This window comes from Cygnus olor, chromosome 7 (genome assembly GCF_009769625.2).
Source record: "Cygnus olor isolate bCygOlo1 chromosome 7, bCygOlo1.pri.v2, whole genome shotgun sequence".
NCBI lineage: Eukaryota > Metazoa > Chordata > Aves > Anseriformes > Anatidae > Cygnus > Cygnus olor.
The window spans coordinates 21,481,753-21,501,002 of NC_049175.1; the positions used below are offsets into that span (position 1 = coordinate 21,481,753).

At 32.8% G+C, this 19,250-nt stretch overlaps 1 protein-coding gene across 8 annotated transcripts in view; it reads right to left on the reverse strand.

Annotated features, from left to right (window-relative positions):
* Positions 1-19,250, reverse strand: part of EXOC6 (exocyst complex component 6) — a 91,609-nt gene that overhangs the window by 44,484 nt on the left and 27,875 nt on the right. For all 8 annotated transcript variants that reach the window (XM_040563429.1, XM_040563431.1, XM_040563428.1 and 5 more), the window contains exons 6-17: positions 17,511-17,715; positions 16,183-16,338; positions 15,105-15,173; positions 11,217-11,300; positions 11,077-11,123; positions 10,580-10,700; positions 8,522-8,593; positions 7,744-7,841; positions 6,551-6,656; positions 4,085-4,194; positions 2,963-3,074; positions 1,331-1,465 (exon numbers count right to left, since the gene is read on the reverse strand). In XM_040563429.1, coding sequence (XP_040419363.1) covers positions 1,331-1,465; positions 2,963-3,074; positions 4,085-4,194; positions 6,551-6,656; positions 7,744-7,841; positions 8,522-8,593; positions 10,580-10,700; positions 11,077-11,123; positions 11,217-11,300; positions 15,105-15,173; positions 16,183-16,338; positions 17,511-17,715 — 1,315 coding nt within the window. The remainder of the gene's footprint in view (positions 1-1,330; positions 1,466-2,962; positions 3,075-4,084; positions 4,195-6,550; positions 6,657-7,743; positions 7,842-8,521; positions 8,594-10,579; positions 10,701-11,076; positions 11,124-11,216; positions 11,301-15,104; positions 15,174-16,182; positions 16,339-17,510; positions 17,716-19,250) is intronic.

A 19,250-nucleotide genomic window follows, 5' to 3' on the forward strand; every position in this document is an offset into this window, starting at 1 on the left:
TAATGGGAAAATTATTGGATAACAACTGGAAATATGAACTGTATTGCAATGCTGATGTCACCTCACCCATCTTTAAAATGTGTGCCAGAGGGGATATTATAATAGGATAGGCTACATAATGTACCAAGAGGAAAAAAAAATTAGGTGCAGAAAACAGAACTACTCTAAATAGGATTAATTCTCCTTATCCCATCTTCCTTTGTTTCAGTGTACACTGTAAAACAAAAACCAAACCAAAACAAAACAAAAGGGGGGGGGGGGGGGGAGGAACAACAACACATACCTAAAGTTTAAGTTACAGCTGCTTTGGAATCCCTTCTAACCTTTTTTTTTTTTTTAATGTTTTGTTTCTCCTCCAAAAATTTCTATATAAAAGTCCCAAGTGACTGAGAAGGCAACACACTGGCTGAATTAACTGGACAAGGTGACTTATAGAGGATTATTCTTCTGTAGGAATATTTTCTTCAGAAAGAAACCCCCAAGTCTCTCCCGACGCACACACAGTTGCTTCTATTCTAAACCAAAAAGGCCACTTGGATAGACAATCATATACAGATTTGCTTTCTGAATATACAATATTGAATATAATCTCAACCACTCAGTCATATAGATATAAGTGATAAAATCATGTGTTTTGGAATAAATGCTCTTCAATTTCTTCCCCTTCCTACTTAGGATAGCTATTACTATTTAAAGATAAAAGATACTAACACTTTTTTGTAGATAATTATACATTAATACAATTACTTATATTTAGCCCTATATATTCCATTTTAATGACCATTACTGCACATATAAATTTAAAGGACATGTAAATAAAATATGAATTCTAAAAAGAATATTTTATGCTTTGTATCACATTCTTAATACTACTTTTATATTATCATTACACAGTCTGAAAATATACCACAAATATTTCTATTGTAGAATAAAAACAACCAAATAATACAAACATTTCAGATTACAGTTGCCGTTTTTGCATGATTCCATTCAGAAATGGAAGATGTTACACAGCTTGGAGCTTAATCTATTGAAAGCTTCTGGTGCAGTCAGGCTTAGCTTGTCATTTTGTAACGTAGTAAAAGATGTACCTGAAACAATGTGGATGCGCTTCTCATATAACGACAAATTTCAGATAATACTGATAACATAAAAAGTGTTTATCTTCTCAGTGTTATAAATTAATTCTTAACAGTTCCGATTTTTTACACAGTCAAACTGAGAAAACGTGCAGCTTTCCCCTCATTCCCTTTTATTTTAATAAACATTAAAATCACTATAAATGAATTAACTTTTCATGTGGTCATGTAACAGATGACATAAACTATACCTTAAATGTAGAAAGTCCATAAAGTCTTGCAGTGTGAACAGTCACTTGTGAAATGTTTGTAATGTTAGATATAAAATCCTCAAGGTATTTACAGGCTTGTTCCAGGTGGGTTGTGTTTATGATGATTTGAACAAGCTACAAGAAATAAACAATTATTATATAAAGCCTTTTTCCCTTTGCCATTTTTTTTATAAATGGGTAGTTCTTTCAACAACAGTGTTACTAGAAGTTAATTACAGTATTTCAAGTTACCACCTATTAACTGGCAATTTTAAAGTTATCTTTCAAATACCATTAAGGAGCAATACCACAGTTTACATACAAATGATGCCATTTTAAAAATGAAGATTGCAGGCACTTACTCAGTGAAATGAATCCAATTGATATTTTAGAATTAGAATTAAAAAAAAGGAAAATAAAAGATAATATATTGCCAAAATAAAAACACTAACTTGTACCACAAAAACAAGTAAACAAACAGCAAAACAAACACAATTACTGCAATTTAAAAAAAAAAATCAAATAAAAGTGATGCATAAGGAAGTTAGGAAACTTCAAAAATAAGGTTGCCAACTCCCCAAACCCCTGAATAGTAACAATCCTGCTTTTGATATAAATGTATGATATAGATATACACAATATAAATCTTCTTACAAGAAGGACCTTTATTCACATTCAGTTCACAAATTAGACAACACAGATAATGCATAGTAACTGACATAATAGTATAAGAGTGCCATCCTCACTACACTGCCTGGCTCCAACACATTTCAGTGAACCCTACCATAATGCTTGGTAAAATAACAGTTTTCTCTTTTGAACATTTTTCTCATAAAAAATATTGTCTTGATAATTAAATACCTCAAATATATTAGTGTGTTTTATATATCCTTTAATATATTCCTGTGCTAATTACAATAATTCAGAAAACTATCTCAGAAAAATTGCATGGCTTGTCTTACTAACATGGCAATACATGATTTTAGAGCTTTCCTCCTCATCATTATCTTTTTTAAATTTCATCTATAAAAGGGATTCTTGCAGTTTAAAAGCAACATTCAATATGACATAACACTGCACTAATGGCAGCAGTCTAATGCCTTTTCAGCAATATCATGCATTATCTTTCAGTCAGTACCTGCTGTCTCCTGACCTTGTATTTGCCTGCAGTGAATGTTCATAGAGTGATTTGCTATTTCTCCCTATCTTTTTTTTAAAGGGAAAAATAAACTTGGCAATGTCCTGCTAAGTGCTAGACAGAAGCAGAACACAAGAATTGTGTCCTGTATGCAAGCAAAGTAGTAAGAGTTTTCAGGTAATTTCTTGCAACTCCCTGTTTATCATACAGGAGACAAAGCTCTTTCATTGTCACCTCTCTCTCAGTAAGCATCCGTATGTAAATATACTTCCAACTAGACCCAACGCTTTATCTTATTTTTTTATTTATCTATGTTGTAGATATTGACAATTCTTCATACTTCTCTCACCTTTTTAAAATGTCAACTTTAAAGAAAACACAACTTGCTTTTATTACACAATCTTAACTCTATATTATATCAAAATTCACAAGAATAGTTTTAGCACTAATTTTCTTAGAAAAGCACAGTTTTGAGTGTGTATTTTAAAACTTACCTCTGTTAAACCTATATGAGGCTTCTTAATTAGGTTCTGTAAACAACTACTTAGAGTTCTGGTTAGCAGCAAATTTGTAGATTTTCTGAGCATATCATCTATTTCCGTTGAGCTGAAAAAAACATGTATAAATGTGCTGTACATGATAATACTTGTAAGTAAAACTTATTTTCTTCCTTGCAAAGAGAACTTTTCATGTTCAGAATTACCTATATGCATTGAATATCTGGTTGCTTCAAATCGTCTGTGTTCTAACACACAAAACACCTCTTTCACTTACCAAATTATCCATTAACTAAATTTCAATGTTGAAGCAAAACTTGTTATTTTTAGATTTTGGACATGTTTATTGACACAGCAGTTAGGACAGAGTAATTTGTGTTTTTTAATGAGTTACCACAGAGGTCAACATGTGCCAATTAGTACGCGTAAATTATAAACTGTATCAATTAAGAATGTGTGAAAGCGAGTCATTTACATCTTTAACAGTGCAGAAGTGGGTGAGCAGCCACAAATACCACCCAGATTTCAGATCTACAATGTTATTTTATGTAATTAAAACTGAGCTTCTGAGGTGCACAAGAGTAAACAAGATGGGAGAATTGTGATGTTTTCCTTCAGAAAAAGGTGGGAAAGAAGAGGGAATTAGCATGCAGACAGCAGTTTATTGCAAGAGAAATCATCACTAAGAAAACTCAAAGCACTAAAGAGGGTAAGCTAGATTGAAGTAATCAGGGGTTCTACACAATTATTTCTGAAATGATCAGTATAAAAGCATATTTTTGAAATCTTACAGGGTTTGTTAAACAAAAAAGCTCCAGATTATTTGAATTAGCCAATGCTGTTTAAAAAGCTACAGCACTGCTTTAGAGTATTCACCATGCCAAGCTACCTTCACCTACACACACAGCATACATACACACACACATGTACACATATGAAATATGTTATAGCATTGGAAATCACAGATTAAATATAAAAACTTAAACATGTAAATTATTAAACAAGCACAACAAGAAAGTACCCAGGAAAATGTATTTTCAATTTAATATATATTGTTAGTTCACCTGGAAGTTATAGGTTACTTTATACCCATTCACATTCGTCAGACTTAAAGCTTACCTGCGGTGAAGTGACTCTGAAAATTTAAGGCTTGCATAAATAAATTCCTTAACCTGGATATAAATCTGAGGCACTGACTGAGACATTGGGAGCTTCTTTGGAAAGGATTGCTGTAAAAATAAAAGACAATGCTATCTTATACTTCAAATTCTGATTCTAAGAAGAGATTGGCATTAAACACAACAACTGGAAAACCACTTAACACTATCAATGTTTTAATCTCTTATGCTTTTATGCTTTTCATCAAATATAAACAGTGGTATGTGTTGAGCTAACTTCTGAATCTTTTAAATAGCTTAGAAGCAAAATATAACATTATCACTTATTTTAATTACAATAAAGTTTAGAGACAGTAGGTAGTTTAAGATCCCTCTGTAGAAAGCAATTTACAAACACATTAGAAAACAGTCTGAATAGACAAGATATAGAATTAAGTGTGAAGAGAGGCTCAAAAAAATGCTTATTGTTTGACAAGGGAAATAAAAAAAATCAGAAGTTGTCCAATGTGTCTGAGATATTCAAAGCATCATGAGAATGTTTAGACATATATTTACTATTGCATATTTACATCTAGATGATTCACAAAATTTTAACATAGTTTGGATTCTTTTCATTAATTTAGATGAACACATGGGAAATACTAGTCATCTGCAATAATAAAATTACACTTCTCATTTCATTTTTAAAGTTGATACTGTATTTGGATGGAAAAAAAAAAGTTCAACTATATTTACACACACAAAACAGGTATTTCCTCATTGAATATATAATTTTTTGAAATCTGCAAAACAATTTCCTGTTTATTACAGAAAGATCCTAATCCAAGAGAAAAATAATTAACAACCTGTATCATCCCAGCAGAATTCTATTTCTCTAAATAAGAGCATAAATCAACAGCAGCTCAAAGTTTTTATATTAAAAACCAAAACAGGTTACCTTTCCACCCCTCTAACCAGAGCTCCTTATTTAAGATTATTTGATGTAACATGTATGTGGTATAAGTGCCATGCATTTGTGTCATTCAACAGTGACAGAAAACATTTTTAATGATAAAATTTACTTCAAATATATGTTCATCTGATTCAAGCAATTAATTTTTATGATAAAACAAGAGCAATTGTATTCAACTATAAAGATCTTCTCAATGTCCTAACAGCAGCACTTGAGTATCAACCTTCATACACTCAACAATCTAGGAGAAGCAATTTGTTGTGCAGTCCTGTACAGCGTCTGGTCAATACAGAAGGACACAACATTCTTTCTGTCAACAGATTCTTATAGTAACCAGCAAGAAAACAAAAAAGAAAGAAAAGCCAATTGTTTAATTTCTGAATATGGACGGGGAGTAAAGTGCAGACATTAGATTATATAACCAAACCATGAGAGTTTGGCACATTCCATCTTTAGATTTCTGAACAGTGGAGTGCAGAAAAGAATGTTTTGTCTAGTCAGATTGGATTTGGTATATTAAATATTTACTCATGTTCTGGTTTCAGTTCTGCTTAATGTGCTGCAACTCCTATGATAAACTTACTTGTAAAACTGTGAATTTGATTTATCCTAATCTATAATGCAATATTAGACGTTTCATCTCTTTTTATACTAATTGTAGAGAAATACATGTTTTCAGAGGTGAAATTCATTTTAATCTGTAATAGGCATCACAGATGCATCAAAATGGAATTAGTCCTCTGGGGTGTCTATTCTTCTCTATGAACTGCTGAATTGCAGAATTAATCTCTTTTTACTTTTGCAGATATCTGTAGTGATGGATCTTGAATAAACCAGTTTCCCTCTACACCAGTTACTCTAATTGTCATGTGGTCCTTAGATTTAGTTCCCCTCTGCAGACTCCACCATGTGTCTAATACTGCTTGATAAGTACTACCAAAACCATATTTAGAAAGCAGAACTTACTAGCCATCTTTCTGTGAAAGCATATTTTAGTGAAAGAATGGCTGATGCTATGAAAGAATATCCTACTGGGATGCCAGTAGAGCAGAATTATTTACAGTCCCTTTGTGTCTGCTTTGTCCCACATACTCAAACACAAATAATTTACAAAGTGAAATAAAGAAGTTGCTGTCTCTAATAGATCCTTGTTTATCATTACTTGTACTTTTGCAATGTTACAATATATAATATACTGTTGGGCTACAGAACCCAATGTCTTGCAACAAAATTTAAGTTAACTAATTAAAGACAGATTGTATTAATTAAACCATATTATTAATTTGTTTACAAAACAATGGGTTTCATTATTCATTCAAGCATCAGAACAAATGACTAAGCTTTAATTTTCATATTTATTTATTACTATATAATTACATTCAGAGAAGGTGATTTAGCCTCTTAATCTACCTAGCTTTTCAAATTTTAATTATTTTTTAATTATAAATATCATTACTGTCTTATGAGTCCCTAATTGGATTTTGGCAAACTTTAATAACATAAAATTTTCGTTACCTTATCAAGTTCTGGATCTTGAAAAGGAAATTTGCTTATAACTATTTTGTATTCCTCTTCATTTGCTACAGGAATAGGGCTGTAGTTGTCTGCTTCAAAAATATCCCTGGTGAATTTGTTGGTAAAGTGAAAAAAAAATTGGATTAATTTATTTATAGTACTTTCCACAGTTAAAATACGTAAATGGATATAAATTTTACTACCACAAAATGTTATGAATTGGGATCATTCTAATATCAGAAATCCAAACTATTTTTGGAGTAATTTGAAAGCATCTTTTATATGCTAACTCTTTAGACCATGTATTATCACAGAGCCAAAATAGCTGAAAACATTTCACTATGTGTGTCTCAAAAAATTTATACAATAAATGAACTTTAGATCAACTAGTCAACTTCAAGGAAAACCATAGTGAGATGTTTGTTAATTATGGTAGCCTACACTAAAGGAGATATCCAGAACATCTCACTTCAGTACCACAGCTATACAGAGTCAACGGGGATGATTCAGAGAACTTTACACAAATGGACACAGCTTTACTGAAGTATCCTCTGGACTTCTCTACTAGTCCATTCACTATATTAGGTGTCTAGAGAGCTTGAGAATCTTAAGTGGTCAAGTTCATTTTAAGGTTTTCTGCAATATGATATAACATCTTTTATGGTAAACAACATCTGCATATTTAGACATCATACCCTATCTGCAAACAGGCTTTTGAGTACAGTTCCAGGCTACTCTATTCCCAGGCTTACAATTTGGTCAACCAAGCGATTGCAAGGAAGAGGTGGAAACCCACATGCATTAAAAGAATGTGATGATGTACTGGCAGTGTCAGGACTCTTGTCAGGGAGATACACATATCAACTAACTTTAAACATTAAGATAACCTAAATTAGGAACCTAATGACCTATAGCGATTGCGTAGCTAGGGTGATTAGGTTCCTAATGAAGAAAAACAGGTGACCTCTTTGGTGACTCTCCAATAAAGTCCCAAATAAGGAGGGTTCCTTCTCCCCATTAACCATAAAAACAGTCCTCAATGGTTCCTCCCTAAAGACTAGCTACATATAGACTTAATTAGTTCATATAGACTTAATCGATTCTTCCAGGATTAAAACTCTATCAAGAAAACTTCAAGACAAAAACAATAGATGTAATACGAAAAGCACAATTAATTATTTCGAAATACTAACCTGAACAATCCAGACCACTTTTTAAGAAGTGTTTCATTGTACTGGTCTCTTATCTCAAATAAAAGATCAAAGAGTCGATTCACAGGAAAACCGTAGCCCTGAGGTAAAAAAAAAAAAAGAAAAGGATGGATGATTCAAGAAATAATACATTCATTCTTATCACATCACTTCAAAATTCTGAGATGGGACTGATTATTCAATCTTATCCCTTCTATAAAACAAATTATACTACTGTAAATACACCATTACAATTAGAAGATTACATATTAATTTTTTAGTAAATATTTTATGCCATGCTTTCAGTTTTCAAGCAGAAATTTGTCCCATTTTTCTATAACATTTAAGTTGCTATTTATGCAAAAATCTATCTTCTTCATCAGTCTGTTAAACACTGCAAGAATACTTTTTAATGATGTTTATCTGGACTTCCAGTTACACAGTTAACAGTAGCTGGAATGCTAATTCTTGCTTAAGATCAGAAGTAAAACATTGTCAAAAGACAAAAACGTACAAAAATTACAAAGCTAACAATGATTTTGCATAGATATGAATAACTAAATGCTAGCTGGATAGCCCAGAACGCATACACTAAGTTAGTAATACTGAAGAGGTGGAACAAGGGCAAGAAATATAAAATTATAATTAATTATTTAAAATATTGTGTTATTTTGTACTTGATTCATATATATGACTGAGAGATCCAAAGCACTGTATTTACTCATCTAAAGGAAACATTTGACTCTATGAATTTCAGTTAAATTACTAATACAATACCTACCTGCAAAGTATCAGCAAATACTACAATGAGATTCTTTAGTTCCAGAACAAGATCAGGATCACTGCAATATGACTGAAAGTGAGAAATTCTGGTTTTGTTAAAATGGTTTTAAATAGTGGACATATGTTTTCAAAGAACATTAGCACAGAAGGTTAAATTCTCCAGCCTTACCCATTTACCTAACTGACTGCCTTGGTGAGAAACAATTTATACTCACTTATCTTTACCTAGTGTAGTTATATAAAAGCCTTTGCTCAATTTCTTATGTGAAAGTATATATCAGTAGTATAAAGCTCAGAAAAAGTAAACTAAAATATGAGATGCAATAAAAATTAGTGTTGAACTGAGATTCAAAATCAGCAAATTACATTTATTTTAATGGAATATAAGCATACATCAAAATGCTTTGCTAAATTAACATCAGAGATTTCCACAGGAATTTCTTTTGAACACTAAGCCTGGGTCTAACTAGTGCTAACACTGTACCACCTCAGACAGTTTCCCAGATGTAAGGGCAAAACCCTATAAAAATACTTTCTCAGTATTTACTCAAATTACAGATTTGATGAAAAAAGGTCAGACATTAAATTCTTTAGTAGACTAAATGACTGAAACTTGATTTTTACCTTAACTTCATTATTTTCAATAGTGGATAAAGTACAAAAATACTTACATTTATATAATTTAAAGCATCATGATAGTGTAAAATTGGTTAGAGACTATATTTGACTGTTTCAGCTTTCTTTAATTTTTGCTCTGAGTCTACTTAAATAAAGTAAGGGTTTGGTTTGCAACACCTCATAAGACAATACATATTTATCTAAACATTATTCTGTACTAGGATGATGTTAGAAAGAGACTGTCATAGAATTGGTTTTGATAGGAGTTATGCATTTTAAGAAGAAATAACGATCAACTACATCAATGACATTACATGGAAGAGTTCTTTAAATTAGAGATTACATTACTTTACTTCTTAAAGTACTATACTCTTAAATAGGTCTATAAATCTGTATGCAGTCAACTAACCTGCAAAGTATTTAGCTTAAAAAAATACATGAATATCTCTTAATTTATCCCAATCCTCTGAAATGAATTAAAAAGTCATTAGACCATCTCATATAACACTGATCAGTAAAGTTCCTGTGATAAAACTATAGCTGCAATCTGAATCTTTCCCCAGTTTTTCTAAGTATATATGGATAGTAAAATATTCCTCAAATTAAAGTCCAATTGTACTAAAAATAACATTCTATTAAGAAACCATTACTGGCAAACATTAAAAAAGATAAAGATAAAGATAAAACTTTTCTACTTTTTCTGATAGCAAATATTACGTCAAACCAGCCCTTACTGGTAAACTCAAGCAATTCGCTATCAGTCAGTCTCAGTGAACAATGGTATTCCACTGATTTTCACTGAGGAATAAGAAATAGCACATAGTATCATTTGGGCTGGAATAGAAATGTAACTTTAGGAGGTACCCTATGAATATACTGAAATACTCAGCTGATACGGAATTACATTCTAACATCCTGAAGATTTTTCCAATACCTTTACTTCAACATAAACATATTAATAGTATAGCACTGAAGAGATAGCTCCAAGGGTTTTGCTGGTGGAGTTTATTTTGGAAACACAGCATTTGGAATGATAATTAGGAACTATTTCCTGGTGGTGCTTTCAGTGCTGAACTATTCAATCTGATCTAATGAAGAGGTCAGTTGAGACTAATGAGGAAGGATTGCAATAATAACAGCAGATTAACTCTGCATATTCTAAGCTGCTGGACTAAGAGAACGTTTGGAAGACCCAGTGAGTTGTAAATCAGTGAAGGATTATGCAAATAGCCCATGGCTGTGGATCACAGCCTGATACTGTTGGGAAAAAACAAAAGCTTGGCAGGCTCCCTCCCATATCTGAGCAATTTTTAATCACAAGGAAAAGAAAACATGAGAGAGGTGTAATTTTTCACCTTCTTATTATCTCAGTTTTATACACACAGAACTCTTGGGTAAAAGGTTTTAAACTGAAATACTGATAAATCTTTTCACTTACTGAATGCGTTCTAAGAACAGCAATGATCTTTGAAAGGGCCATGTTCCAGAGTTCATCAGTGTATGTTCTAGTTACCAGTCCTTGGGTTACGTGTAAAATGTGGTCTTCTACTACAAAGAAACTAAAATAAAGCAATACTTAAATTAAGTTGTCTTTTAACATTAGAGCAAACTCTTTCACACACAAGTATAGTCAAACCCTTTCCCACTGGAGCAGTAACACTTTGGTAGGTTTGGTGTTATGCTTTGCCTAGCACAAAGTCAAACTGTGAAAAGCTTGTTTTGTGCCCCCTGGAGCCCAGGGTGCTGAAGGGTCCTTGTGGGGCACCATACTGGTAGGATATGAATGCTTTTCATTGCTCAGATTCAGCTACCAACACCCATATGATTTGTGCAGAAACTGAATCTTGCAGAAGTTTTTGGACAATGGGAGAAAAAAGGGTAAATTAAGAATGAGTATAGTAAATCTGAAAATAAATCTCCATTTAGAAAACTCACCCTACAATCTGGCTGAAGTATCTTCTATAGCCTTCTACCGTTTCATGCTTGCAGTGAAAAAGAAAAGAAGATTAAGAATAAAAATACCATTAATTATTAGGTACAACGTAATTCAATGCAAAAAGTAAAGTATTGGTTACCATGCTTGATTGCGGCTGCAGAACTAATCTTGCTTGTTTCCTTCTTTGCTTTCTGTAGTAATTTTCAAATATTTCTCCGTCACCCTAAAAGAGGACAAAAATAGTTAAAACAAGAACATTTTTTCAGTATTACAAGACACTTTTTTAAAATAATGGTAGAATTCTCTGTCTTAAACTAAGCCACATATTTTGCATTTGTTCCACATAGAGACTTCCAGCTGACATCAATGAAGTTTTGCATGCATGAAATATACAGATTACTTAAAAAAAAGCGCAGTCTACACAATGTACCATAAAGAAAAAAAATGCTTATATCTATTGTATTTCATCATACAGTATTAGACACTTTAAGCAATATTTATGTTTTAAACTACAGCCTTCCGACTATATTAATGCTTACAGATAAGGCATATTACCCATTATTCTATAACTGAAACTCTAAGCCTCTTAAAATGGTTCTTTAGGTTATTCAAGAAACTGACTGCATTGCAAAGTTAAGTTACAATGCTGTTTCTGTGTTTATATGATACATCTGAATGCAAGCGCTTTGACAGAGCACAACAGAGTTATTGAGTATTTGCTTATTCTCTTTGGAATTGCTAAATATACTGAGAATGGATGTGGATTTTTCTCCTGTCACAGTCCTCAAAATACAACACCCTCTGTGCCTAATGATTACATTGTGAGGAATTCAAGTGACATCCAAGCCATCTCATTAAGATGACCATTCAGTAGAAACCATCTGTCCATTTGAAATCAGTGCTACATTCACTTATCTACCTACTGAATGCAATGTAATTTGTATGCAAGCAGAATAACATAGCTTAGCATTTTTAAGGTTGTTTTTTACATCACGAGTCTATTATTACGCCTGTGCTATTTAGAATTCCATTACTTGGACTTCCAAAAAATCTTCAAAAACTAAAAAATATTAGAATCAAAATATTACAGAGACTGCATGCTACTGTAATGCTACAGCATTACTTACCTAACTCTTTTATAAGATGTAACAAAGGAGATTTAATTTAAATATTTTAAGTTCATAATGAGTATTTTGTCATATTCAGAAATAATGCAAACCTAGCAAAATATAAAAGTAAAAAAAGAAACTTTGTTTAAAAATAAACCCACTGTAAATCAGATGTATATTTTACAGGACACTTTCTACTATAGGAGAAGTTTACAGTCTGCTGTAATTCATACTAACACATACGTATCAGACATGCTAAACAGTCATTTCCAGCCCAAATATTCAACACAGTTTTCAGATGCACAAAGCCATTATTTAATTCTACTCCCAATGCCAAATCTCTACTCAGTCCTGACAGAAGCTTCTCAAGTGAAAAAGACTAGGTGCTCTTCTCAAATCCACACCAAATACTGAGATGTAAAATATCTCATGAATAATTATACACTATGCTATCTTATGCAATCAAGATCAGCAATTCAGGCATAACAACTATTTTAAACATATGCTCTAAAGCAATCAGTAGAGTACAGCAACTATTCTGGTGATTCATGCACTAAATAAGCAAAGGAAAGCCAAGATAAAATATACCTAAATAACGTATTTCTTTTGCCCAGCTTCCAAAAGTTTATGCATTTATATCAACAGAAATAATAAATCAGTTAATGCTAGGTTATAAATTGTAAGAATACTGCTCATATATCAAATGATTCACACTATAGTAACATTTATTTTATACTAACATAGCATTTAGTTAAAAGGTAATATTGCATACAAAAGGGTGTTTTCAGTAAAAATTAAATGTACAGCATCTCACATAATGACATTGTTATATATAATTGTATATTGCTTAAATATACAGTCTCAGTGTAAAGACTACCCTATCAAAAATATGACTCCTTCCACCACCAAAAGGAGTAATGGAGAAAAAGGGGTAAAAAAAAGAGACTAAACTTCACTAATACATAATAATGAGAGTGACAAATATAAAACTGAAATTATGCGGGATGTCTCTCACATTTAAAACGCAGAAATATACAGTCATAATGGGCCATATAAACTGTCTCTCGCTTTATGCTTCTCAGACACATCACAGGAAGTTGCAACAAACTCAAAATTAGTAAGTACAATATAAGCTGCTGTGAAATAAAAGTTTCTTCCCATCTGAACAGCCAGCAAATATTTTAGTCAGTCTTATTTAACTATGGATTTTTTTCTATATAAGAGATTCACTTTCTAATTTTTTTTTAATAACCTCATCATTCTACTGTATAGAAGTTAAGCAGTCTGAAGAAAGCTTAGTTGTCAATAAATACAAGATCATTTTTGGTCTGTACGTATCTTGCAATCACAAGATTGTATGTATTCATTTTGAGATATAAAAAAGAGTAGAAAACTTTTGTTCTATGTTAAAAGAGAATATTTTCTACAGCTTTGTAGGAGAGAGAGAATTCACTAAGAAGGTGATGTTTGCTGTGAGATAAGTCTTTGATATACTAGTGTAATGAATTTTGTATAAACTCCTCTCCTTTGCTGTCAGCATAAAGTTTTGTAAACTCCAAAAAAATTTTTTTTACAATAGGAGGTAAAAGAGAAGGAATCCAAGAAGTGGTTAACGCACATCTCTTGATAATGTTACCACGGCTTATTAATTAGATGATGTTGGCAGGAAAGACAGAAGCCCTATTCTGAAGACATCAACAAGCCTTTTTTCTAAGGGGCTAAGGGCTTTTAACATCAGAGAGCACTCCCAAGTTGTTTTCTGCCTCCAGTAAATTTGTAAGCTGGCAAACATTCTTTCTGTGCAAACCCAAAGAGCATATCCTTGGATCAAGGACCCAACATCAGGATCCTTGACACAGTGAAGACCATAATCATATATTACTTTTAAATGTCATCTATCAATTTTATTTCCTGTTCCTTTATTACACTAAAGGAAGAATATGCAGAAGTTGTCAGCTGGTCTACTTTATGTTACTCATGTTACTTCATACTTATTTCCTCTGTAGAAAGAAAGGGTCTACTCTTTTATAACAGTTCTGGCAGCCTGTCTTTCTGTTCCTTTTCACTGAGATGAATAATTACTGATGTAATTACGGATACTTTTGTTTGGATTCCTTCTTTAAGAAAAATTAACAGTGAAATAACACTAAAAATTATTTCAAGATACAAGTTTTCACATTACACAGCTGCAAGTGTTCCACAGGAAGAATCTAACCCAGCCTGAATGGTCAAAGCCAGGTCCAACTGAAATTGTACGATTAGCAATACTCAAAAGTATTTCACCTATACGCCCTTAGCATTTTTTTCTGTATGTAATCTGAATTCAAAAGTAACTGAGACATAGGAAAGGTGAGAAAATAATAAATCATTTGCTACTGAGTTTCCCCCAAAAAAAGTTTTCATCCTTGTTAGCTTGTGCACTCTTCTTCCACAGAAGCTAAAATGGGGCTATTGTGTCTCTGCCATTGAATCTAATCTAATCTGCTTGAGTAGAGTCTGTCATAATCTCCAGGTTTTGCTTGCTATTTTTCTCTGCTATTCTGATCTACACAAGAATTAGAATGAATGTTCATATGTTTTGCAATATTGATCATCTCCCCCTAGTCATTCAGGTAACATAGAACACTAGGGGGAACTGCGAAAATGGTGATATCAATATTGAAACAGACATACATTTTACCATATTCTTAAAACCACTTACATAATTAGTAAGTCTTGCTGTGTGTCCTTTATAATGCATATAAAATAAAATATGCAGTCATGCCCTGTGTCCATGGTATATACATTTCATCTGGTTCATCCAGAACTACAACTACTAGAAGAAATATGCTTGCATGCTTGCAAAAAATAATAATAAAAAAGAACGTTCAACTTGAAAAAAAAAGTAAAAGATCTTTTAAAGTCACCTTAATACATACCAAAACAGAGTAAATGTGCAAACACCTGTAGACTGGAGAAAAGTCTACAAGATCTTGAGCAGTTAAAACCTGAGGAAAGGAAAAAGTTATAAATCTTAAAAAGCATATAATCTGCAAAATGTGACACAACACCAACAGAACTTGCCCACTTACTACATACTTGGTAAGACATCTTACTGGAAAGGAAATGTCCCTAACTTTCAAATTCAGTCTTAGTGCCCTCATCTTTAAAACTGCTTGATTTGGCTTCTTAAATATTTGGAAATATTTAAGGAAGAACTAATCATTTAGTAGGGTGAGAAGTTAACAGACTGATAAATATAAGTTTCAGGTCAATATGGAAATACATTGAGGTTGACAAAAGCCAGACCAAATTGGGTCCAGCAAAATTAACCGTGTTGACAGGTTTTATGGCTATAAAAGCTGCTGTTTTGACACAAAGTGGTAGAATTAGTTTGCATTAATGACTTGAAGAGCAACCGCATCAGTCTTTTTGCCAGGAATTCAGAACCCAAAAAGAGACCGTTCTAACACAGAAGAGTAAATTAACTGCTTGACTTCCTTCTCTCTTTGTCTTACAGTATTAGATTTTATTTGTGTTATGAAAACATTCTTTTCACAGGGTTTTCCACCATTTAGACCTTAGATTTAAAGGTCTAACTATTTACCATTTTATTCAATGTATGGATACTAAGTGTTCAATAGCTGAAAGGCTTCTAACACAAGCTGAAGTCCTCAACAAAGAAATGCTAGCTTTAGCAACAGGGGAATATTCCAGTGGGTCCAATAACATTTGCAGTGGACAGGTAGTATATAATATAACTTGCAATTTAATTCCTGAATTAAAATTTCTATTCAATTGAATGTCCCCAAACATGATACTAAAGCTATCATTCATACAATTAATATTTTGCACTTTGTTTTCCCCCTAAAATGCTGATCCCATCCGGTGTCCCTTGAAAGTGTTCTCTTGTCCCTTCTAACATTGTTCCATCTATAGACAGCGTACTCCAAGTTTTGTTCAATAAAACTACAAAATCCACTTTAAATAAGATGTACTGATTTAGTAAAACATCACCTCTTCTTCATGTTCATCATCTTCTTCAAATGTTCGCTTCAATGTAATTTCGTTCTTGGATTCCAAAATTCTGCTTCTACCTAAATGCATATTCCGACCATAGTTTATGTTATTCTGCTTCTGAAGAGTGGTACTAAAGGTTTTCTGCTGTTGTGCCTGTTTTAAAAGTAGTACCAATTGAGAGGGTTGTAATGCAAATTCCATCATTGATGAGTACATGCTATGCCATGAAAAACAGGTGGTGATATTGAATACAAATCAGGGTAACTGCAGGATGTGTGCTCTCAACCTATACTGCTGATTTTGTCCTTAATCAGTTTCAGGTGGTAAATTCTAATTCCGAATTCATCAAAACAGCTATTTTTTTCACGTTTTTTCCCAAATCCCCAGAATGTAGTAGAAAAAAAATTTACAAAGTCATCTTCCCAACTTTCCCAATCAAACTGCAAGCACAGAATCAACATTTAAATGAAGTACAGTTATCATAACTTTCCAGCTATTTGTTTGCTGTTTTCAGTTAAGCCCTAGCATACAGTCAGCTGCAGAAGTCAAACGCACTATGTTGTCCATATTGTTGCAAGAAATGCACCAAGGTAGCACTGTATAATCTTGTGTTTAAGTGTGGAGAGATGCTCTTTTCTTCAGGTATGGCACGGGACAATACAGTATCCAGTATCCAAAGAACTCTTGTTGAGAGACACAGTTAAGTTTCATTTATACTAATCAACACTGCATTTTACAAGAATTTTGTTTCTGAAAGACAAAATTCTAAAAATCTTAGATGACAAAATGGCAACCCAACATGAACTCTGCTCAGCAAGAAGTCAAGTTAAAACTTCACTTGCTCTCCAAATAATTTTTAAAAGCATTAACTGCTTGCCCAGAACTTGCCCTGCACCAGTGCTTTGAAGTGGCAGAGTATTTTGTGATAGAATAGGCAATGGCTCCATCTGTCCAAATCTCATCCTGGCTCAGTTCTCCTCAGTTCTCTTCCCTCTTAGCATGCCTCTGAAGGGTAATATGCCAATAATATACCCTGTATTAGTAGCACTTCAGAAAGAACTGGGCAGTAATCTCAACGCATCGTTTAGTCTTATTCATCCTTGCAGGCTGGCCAGATGTGCTGCTCTGTTTTTGTGCAGTAGCTGAGTTACAGACTACCTAGGAGCTGACTACTCAAAGCATTTCACAGTTTTCACATTTCACATTTCACAGAGACTACTGGAATTGTCAACTTCACATCCAGAGGAAGAAACTACACAAGATGTTAGCATCTTTGTTTTGCAGCTTTAGGTCAGTTTTCAAGTCATCCTGTTAGGTAGACTTACCTGCTTCATTGCAGTTTCCCCAATTCTGTCAGAATGCTTTCGAATACTCTCTAAGAAATCCTTGAGATCTGACATAGAAATTTCTTTTATTTCTTCACGTAGCTTTGGAAGATTTTCCATCATTATCTGGCAAAAACGGTATTGGCTAACTCTAGGAAGATACAGATTTTCTAGCTGTTCCATTGTCTTTAAAGCAGAGTAGTACCTACAAAGAGATTAAAAGCAAATTATACAGCTTTCTTATCAAATTTTAATAAAATACATTGTTTATTAGATATAGCATATCAATATCATACATGCAATCAATAAGCATCTAATTAAATTACTGTGTTCTTAGAAAAATGAGTAATGTGAAAAAAAAAGGTCATCCATACACAGCTTTCATTTGGAAAAAAACAAACAAACAAACAAAAACAGTTAACTGTCAGAGCAACTCAGTCACGTCAAGATTTTAAGTAGACTTCTATGTAGCTCTTCTGATCAATATATTCCCAATACCACATGTAGAAGCTTGTGGAACAGAGGCATTAAAGTTTTAACAACTCTCTCTCCTTCTAGATTGATTTTTTTGTTGTTGTTTAAATTAATTTTTGGTTTTGAAACACAAATTGCCAATCATTCAACACTGCAGTATATGTACCAAACAACGAAAACAATCTTGGAAAAGTGTGCCTGCATGTATGCGATTTCTTTAGGTGTATGTGAACACACACACACATCCATACCCACTCTCCTTCCACCATCTGTAGCTAGAAAAGACATGCATAAACTTATCTTGAGCAACATTTTTTCCAGCAGTCTAACATATTTTGCTGTAAGTCATGCCTCTAATTTACTGTTCTAACAAAGTACAGTATACCCCACCAACAAAATGACTGCTTTGAATAAGCTTTAAGGTCAGAAGGTTTTCCAAAAAAAACCAGCAAAGATTGTATAATTTGCAGTGTTCTTCAGTGTTCTGTTAGCCTACAGACTATTTGTAGCAGAAATACAGAAGACATGGCCTGAAAGGGGGAAAAAAGGAAAACACCAAGAAATATTTCTTCTCAAGTCTTCTTCAAGATTTCTTCTCAATTGTGAAGATAGGTAAGTGTAGGGGAAGGAGTGAAACAAGCTATACTGAAATTGGTTGTCTACACACAAAATATCACAATAAAGTACTTTTTCATTAATCTTTTTCATAATAAAGTTATTTAAATGAAATTATGGAGCATTTCAGGAAAAATGAAAATATTTTTAATACTTAAAATTTCAGGAAAAATGAAAATAACTTGTATCCATCATATAAAATAAATGATATTGAAAATGCTGTACTGACAACAGGATCTGAACTCCCAGCAAATGGTTAAAAAACATTTTATGTGAATATTGCACAAGATTATTACTTTTAGTACATACAGTTTAATATGTAATAGGACGGCAATTATCTGTAGATGTGAATTTTCCTTTGCACAGCATTCTTACCAGCCACTCAATCCAGGAGGCTTTTATAAAAATGCATTTATTTTGGCCTATTATAACGGATTAAAGTGAACCAATGCCTTTTAGCTTGGTATTGAATGGGAAAAGGAGAAAAACTGAGATCAAACTCAGTTAACTTGCTATTTAGTTCCAAACCTTTCCAAAAATGCAAAGCAATATCCTTAGCCCATTTTTAGCTTTTTGTTTTACAACCTTGGCTCCTTTTTCTTTTTGAAGTCCTACACAATCAGCAATGTAAAATAACTGAATCATTTTGAA